This window comes from Acanthisitta chloris, unplaced genomic scaffold (genome assembly GCF_000695815.1).
Source record: "Acanthisitta chloris isolate BGI_N310 unplaced genomic scaffold, ASM69581v1 scaffold43228, whole genome shotgun sequence".
Taxonomy (NCBI): Eukaryota; Metazoa; Chordata; class Aves; order Passeriformes; family Acanthisittidae; genus Acanthisitta; species Acanthisitta chloris.
Genome location: NW_008688344.1, coordinates 1102 through 8371, shown reverse-complemented (window position 1 = coordinate 8371; position 7270 = coordinate 1102). Strand labels below are relative to the sequence as shown.

At 51.1% G+C, this 7270-nt stretch overlaps 1 protein-coding gene across 1 annotated transcript in view; it reads left to right on the top strand.

Moving 5' to 3' along the window:
* The window catches only part of LOC103808195 (janus kinase and microtubule-interacting protein 3), a gene marked incomplete at both ends in the record, with an annotated part of 12193 nt that extends 5133 nt beyond the window's left edge, over window positions 1–7060 (top strand). The window contains 5 exons of the mRNA XM_009080962.1: window positions 3089–3304; window positions 4827–4946; window positions 5483–5629; window positions 6508–6639; window positions 7025–7060. Coding sequence (XP_009079210.1) covers window positions 3089–3304; window positions 4827–4946; window positions 5483–5629; window positions 6508–6639; window positions 7025–7060 — 651 coding nt within the window. The remainder of the gene's footprint in view (window positions 1–3088; window positions 3305–4826; window positions 4947–5482; window positions 5630–6507; window positions 6640–7024) is intronic.
* Between the last annotated feature and the right edge of the window lie 210 nt (window positions 7061–7270).

The following is a 7270-nucleotide window of genomic DNA, read 5'->3' as shown; positions in this document are numbered from 1 at the left end:
AGGTCTTCATCTCACAGCACTCACCAGGGGCACTGGACAGTTACACTGGGGTTGGTCTGAGCTGCCTGGGGTTGAGTTAATCTGGCTGCTGCTGCTGGGTGACAGGTACCACCAGGACAAAGAGGGACTGCAAACAAGCACACTGCACATAGGGCACATGTCCCCCTGTGCCCCCTGTGTGCCCGATCCTCTCTCAGGGGTGTCACACTGGAGGGTTCATCCCCTCTCCTTTCATCCGGGCCCTCTGTCATCAGCCTGGTGACAGGGGCCTGGCAGTCCCCTCAAGGCAGGGGACAGGTCTCCTCATGTGTCCTAATTGCCAGCTCTGACATTGTGTCCACGGGGAAATGTGTCTGTCCTGGAGCAGCTCCAGCTGGACAGGGATTCTTCTCTGCTGACCCCGTGCCTGGAGGGACTGGCTTTGATCTCAGGCACTGTGAGCTCCAAAGGCCAGTTCTGATGGCACCTGTCAATTTGCAAAGGCCCCAGGAATGTTTTAGGCAGGAATTTCCCAAGCAGGAACCTACATGTAGGGTTGGAATCAGGATGGAAGGAATAATCTGAAAGGAGCCCTTGCTTAGAGCCAGCTGCGTGTGGGAGCGTGATGGGCACCGCGGTGGGGAGCGCGAGGAGGGAGCAGCAGAGTCCCCTTCGCGGGCTGGTGTCTGTAATTGGCACCAGCTGTGCCCAGGGGCTGGTTATTAATTAGCATCCCACATACATATTCATCCCACCCCTGGAACGAAGCGGGATACCCGCGGTGCCGCTCAGGGGGTTGGATGCTCCTGCGCGCTGACACCCCTTCCCGAGCAGCACATCCAGCAGATACATCCAGCAGCACATCCAGCAGACACATCCAGCAGCACATCGAGCACAGCATGCAGCCAGGCTGGGCTGAGCCCCCTGGCGTGTGCCTGAGCATCGCGTCCAGTGAGTCCTGTCTCGTGGCTTTTCCTCTCCGTACTGCGGTGAATGTGCTAAATGGTGTTTTCCAGGGAGTGATTCCTTCCGTGCGTGCTGTTTCTGCAAGGTTTCTGTCTAATAACGGGCTGCAGACACCAAACTGATGTGCATGTTTCGTGGTGGGAACTGAAGCATAGGAAGGAGAATGTGAATGTCGATGTTTCTTGTGATTTGTGAAGATTTTGTTTAGGTTGTTTGGGTGGTTTTTTTCTGGAAAACAAACCATTAGTGAAATGCTGTGTTTTGTGTCTTCTCCAGTTTCTTTGTTCCTCCCAGTTTCATGTTTTGCCTTTGTTGCAATGTGTCTTTGTTTTCATGTGAATAGGGATCAGTTACCCAATATTCTGCGCGTTGTAAACAAATAATCACTTGATGAAGTGTTTCCTTTTCATCTGTATGTCCATCCCTTGTTAGGCTTTTAGCAGCAGCACCTCAGGTGCTTGGGAGGCATTAGCTCTTTGTTTCATTCAAAGTTAGCAGGCGCTGCCTGTGTGGGCACTGTTGGAAGCAGCTCTAGTTCATGGCACCCAAAATGCGTTTGATTTGCTCCGGCTTACTGAGAGATCTCGATTCTGATTGACGTCGAAGTACAGTTTCCCTGCAGGTCTTGATGACTTGTCCCACGCTGTCGGTTCTGGGCTGGCTCTTCCCCGGGGCCATTGGGATCTCTCTGGGCCTGTGGCTCAGTGTTTGCTCCCTGTGGCTATTGAAGGGCCGGACGCCCTGGGCAGCCTCACCCCGCAGGGCACTCCCCACTGGAACTGGGACGTGGAGCCTCCCACTGTGGGCACACTGGGGTGATGAGCTGAAAATGCTCCTCAGCTGGTGCCTCTGCAGCCTCCTCGCTGTGCCCCAGAGGGATGTCACACTCCACCCCCTGTGTCCTCTCCCACAGAGTCTCTTTCCCAGGTCCAAGGTGGAATCCTCCCTCCACCCAAACACACCTGAGCGAAGCAGTTTCCTGCTACCTGTGTGAGCTGCCAGCACCTGCTTTTCCCCATGTTGGCACTTCCTGGACACAAAGTCCTTGGAATGACTGTTGATTCCCAATGTCATTTTTCTCCAGGTTTACAGACAGACCAGAGATAAAAGTATTACCACAGTTCTCACAAGGCAGAATGTTCCTGTTTGCAGCAGGACAGGTTAAAAACTGATCATGGAAATTGAGTATCTAAAGCCTCAGATACTTATGCCAAAATCCTGTGTTTCTGATGTGTGGAAGCAGATCACAGAGAGCTGAGGGGATGTGTGCAATTTCTTTTGTTCCATAGGATCAGTGTCTGTAACACATGTGGGGTGTGAGTGCAATTAATGCTTTCTGTCCATGTGAATGTGTGTGATCCAGCAGGAAGAGCAGAGCTCCTGCCGCAGAGCTGTGCGGCAGTGCAGGCACCGAGGGCAGTTTGGGCTGGGATTAGTGATTGCCCATACCCAGGCAGAGCCCAACCACCCTTGGGAGCTCTCACCAGGCTCCAGGGGTCGGATCCTGGCTAATCCCAACCATCCTTGGGAGCTCTCACCAGGCTCCAGGGGTCAGATCCTGGCTGATCCCATGGGATGTGCACAGCTCCTCTGCACAGGCAAACAGGAAATGAGAGAATTAAGAGGTCACTGGACATTTGTCATTCAAGCACATAATGGTTTTGCACAATGTTTATGATATGTAAGCAAAACTTCCCATGGAAAGAGGATAATTCAATTCCTCACATGGGAGATTGTGGGGGGGAGGGAGGAATTAAAAATTGATATTCCTTCTAGAGTTTGGAAATTAAAAAGGATGCTTAACTTTTAATATTTTTCTTTCAAAATTGTGAATCCAAATTTTCCAACTCTGACATCCAGGCAAAAATGCTGCAAAATCATTGAAATATTAGAGTCAACCAATGAAACAGTGATGTGAATGTTCAGTTTTAATTGTTTTAAGGTATTCTGCAGTAATTCGTTCACTTTTGTGACGTGTTGCTCGTAGATTTCTGCCAGTGGCTTAAAGCAGTTCCCTCCGAGTGGCCCCGGAGAAGGGTGACACTCCTGCCCGGTGTTCTCAGCCCGGGCAGTGCCGCTGTATTCCCCCCCGGAGGTGCTGAGCCGCTGCCGCCTGAGTGACTGTGTTCTGTTCTCCTTGTAGATGGAGGAGATTAAGTTTAAAGACAGAGCAGTCTTCGTGCTGGAGAGAGAGTTAGGGGTGCAAGCCGGGCATGCTCAGAGACTACAGCTCCAAAAGGAGGCTTTAGATGAACAACTGTCCCAGCTCAAAGAGTCTGACCGGCATCTGAGCAGCCCCAAGCGGGAACTTCCTTATGCAAGTGGTGCAGGAGACGCTTCAGAGCAATCGGGAAGCCCCGTAAGCACTTTCACGTGGTTTCACCTAAACGAGCACCAAGTGACAGAATCTTGATGAGTGCACCCTGAGCCAGAGCTCTCCCCTGGCCGTGCGGGGCAGCCCCGAGGCGCCTGTTTGCACCAGAGCCTTGAGATTTCCAACCAGACCTCGCCACGGGAGAGCTCTTGCTTTCTGTCATTTCGTTTCCTGGTTGGTTTGGTTCAGTTTTGTCAGCAGGGTGAACTTTTCCTGTTCTCTCTCTTCCTTTCCTCACTGTTCCATGCTCAGCCACCTGCCTTAGTTTGACAGTTTGACACGATTCTGCCAACAAACGATGCAAATGCATTTCTCACCCAGTGATGTATGTGTGTGAGCTCTGGGAGCTGCTAGCAGTGGGGCTGGGGAGCAGATGTACAAGGCCAGTTACAGAGGGGATGGGAAGGCACGGGAAGCTCTCGGCCGCCTGGGATACTGCTGCTGGCTCCGCTCTCCTGAGCTGAGTCCTCCTGCTGCCTGTGGGCACAAAGCCAATCAAACACTCCCAGCCTCTTCTCTCCCACCTCTTTGCTGCAATGCCCAGAACATTCAATTTCAGTCCACAATGTGGCACCTTTCTGCTTTGGCGTTGCCTTGCCCAGCTAACCCCCTGGGGGAACTGACCTCGTACCTCTGACTGTGCAGGTTGTCCTCATCGCTAATCCTCATCAAGATTTCTTTTGCAGCAGCCTTGGTTTTCTCAGTGCAAGTGTAAAAATTCTACATGAGCAAACCAATCTGTTTTATTCTTTGGCCCAAGCCTCTCCTGCACCTGTTGAATGAGGAACCCTAGACCTCCCAAAAGTGCCACCAGCACTGTGGACACTAATTTGTCTCTTTCTAGTTGTACTCAACTTCTGCCAAAGACCAGAATAAGTCCTAGAGAAGGAGGAAAGTCTGTCACGTTTGTCGATAGCTGTAACTTCTCTCTGATTCTGAATGAGAACATGTGTACCTGTATCTCTAGTCACCTCTGATTTGATTTAAGCATGTTCACTCAGACAAAGTGCTGCCCCTGGGGCTTTGCCTGAAGAAGCCCATAAGGGGCACAGCCTGGTGGCAGAAGAGCCTCTGCTGTGGCACAATTGTATGGACCTTCCCCATTTGTACTCCAGTAATTTTACTGTAATTTTCTTACGGCCAAGTCCTCAGAGTGGGTGAAGTGTCTCAAGCTCTCAGTTCAACAGTGGCACCATTGGAACATGGCCCTCAGCTCGGAGGTTTTCCCTTCTGTTTCCAAGTTTGCCATTTGTGCCTCTGTATTTGCATATGCATAGACATATACATATACATACTTTGCATTTGCATTCTTTGTTACATTTCCACTCCTGCCTTTCCATCAGTCTCATCCTGCAGCTTTCCATGGTCACTTGGGTTCCATGGGTCACATGCTGCCCGAGAGCCCTTCAGAATGTTTGGAGCTGGGATAAGCCAGAGGTTGAGCTGTGACAGTGTGCTGTTGCCTGGGCACTTAGGGGCAGCTATTTGCAGTTGATCTTTGTTTTAGGAACAGCAGTTGGATGAAAAGGATGCACGGCGCTTCCAGCTGAAAATCGCGGAGCTCAGCGGCATCATCCGCAAGCTGGAGGACAGGAACGCGCTGCTCTCGGAGGAGAGGAACGAGCTGGTGAGTCAGCAGTGCCCAGGCCTTATGGGCAAGCTGATGGGCCATGGCTTGGCCCCAGAATGCCAACACGGTTTCACCTGTGCTGCTTGGAACTCCTGGTGGAGGTGGCTGCTCTTCCTCCTCCTCAGCTCTGTGTTCGGGGCTGTGCCACCACACGCTGCTCTTTGCTTCTGTGGCAGTCGCTCCTCTTTGCTTGTGTGGCTGTGGATATTTAAGGTGACACTAGCTGCAGTTAATTTTGTTTCTTTCTGAAAGCAAATAGAGTAATTAATAAGCACATGGAACACATTTGTGTGGAATGAAATGGAATGGAATGCATTCATCAATAGATACATGGGACACTTGTTGCATGGGTTGAATATCTCATGGAGGAGGAATGATGCCTTCCCAATGGCAAATGGAAAAAGAAATACCCAGAGAATGTGGTCAGCTCTGCTTTGCACCAGGAGAAAATGCTGCTAGTGTGACAGATAAAGGAAATGATCAATGCATTTGCTGCCAAAGCTCTAGAGTGTTCATTCTCTCCTTACCCCCAGCTGAAACGCCTCCGGGAAGCAGAGAGTCAGTACAAGCCCATTCTGGACAAAAACAAACGCCTGAGCAGGAAGAATGAGGAGCTGTCACATGCCTTACGCCGGATGGAGAACAAGCTGAAGTTCGTGACGCAGGAAAACATCGCGATGGTGAGTGTCTGTGCTCCGGGAGGGCTCAGCTCACCCCATACCTGGAGGTCCCAGAGGACACTGTCCCTGCTCTGGGGCTTGCTGAGACTTCCAGTGCTGTGCTGTGGTTCATGGGCGTGTTTGGTTTTATATAAACAAAAACACAGTCTAGATGTGTTTTAGCCTTGAGAACAAGCAGCTCTGAAGGAAAGGAATTGTGTGATTTGTATGTGTTGATAAGGCCACTGCTCCCTCAGGAGCTGCTCAGCTTCCATATGGGCACACAGCTCCCTACTTGCTTGCTGAGACTTCCAGTGCTGTGCTGTGGTTCATGGGCGTGTTTGGTTTTATATAAACAAAAACACAGTCTAGATGTGTTTTAGCCTTGAGAACAAGCAGCTCTGAAGGAAAGGAATTGTGTGATTTGTATGTGTTGATAAGGCCACTGCTCCCTCAGGAGCTGCTCAGCTTCCATATGGGCACACAGCTCCCTACTTCATCCCTGGGAGTGCTCCTGGCCAGGTTGGATCTGGAGCAGCGCAGCCTGGGCTCGTGGGAGGTGTCCCTGCCCCTGCAGGGGTGGGACTGGATGGGCTTTAAGGTGCCTTCCAACCCAAACCAGTCTGGGGTTCTCTGATTCACCTTTGACTTCCCTGCAAGAATCACCTTGTAATCCCTGGGGGACCTGTACTGTGACTCTGCCCTTTTTTCCAGCCGGAGGATCAGGGCCACGTGGCATGTTTGCAGCCCAGCTGTGAGGCTCAGCAAGGGGAGCAGGAGAGCTGCCAGAACAGCCATTAGAGAGATGCATCACACACTGTAAAGGGAAGGGTTAGACATGTCCTTTGGCAAAGCCTCCTGGTCATTCCCCCTTGTGCCCTGTGGGTTTTGGTTTTCAGAGGCAGAGAACAGGAGCCATCAGGAGACCAAGCTCCTTAAATGACCTTGACCACAGCCAGGAAGAGAGAGAAGTAGATTTCCTGAGACTGCAAGTTATTGAGCAGCAAAACCTCATTGATGAACTCTCCAAGGTAAGATGTTCACTGCTGCTCTCACAGCCAAGGCCAGAACAGAGGAGAAGCCTAGGCTAGGGCTGCTGGGAGTTCTGGGAGATGCTGGTCAGTGGGGCCTGGCAGCATTTCTGTGCTTAGTGTGATTGAACTGGGTATAAGTGATCTGGTGTCTGGAAAAACTCTTTGAGTATGCATTGCACTGGCATGCCTGACCTATTGCAGCACATCCAGAGCTGCTGGTGGCTGGATCCAGCACCTGTGAGGGGCAGTGTCCAGACTCCCTCAGCTGGAGGCAACACTGGGCTAAAGACTGCTGTGTACAGGGCTGTCAGCCCTGGGTTTGGGGTTTGTTTCTTGTTTGAGCCTGTCCGCTTGCTGACATGATCTCATTCTGTTTCCCCAGACCCTGGAGACTGCTGGCTACGTCAAGAGTGTCCTGGTAAGAGTGACATGAACTTCATCCCCATCTTTGTGTGCTCTAAGTTGCTGTTCATGGACAGCAGACAGGGAATAGCCATATTTAATCTCCCTCCCATTCCCATTTTGCACTGAGCTGACACACTGTTCTTCTCAGCATAGATGTTGTATCAGCAGTTGCTCTCCAGAGGAAAACATATTGAGAGTGGAGAGGAAAGCTTTAATCTCACCA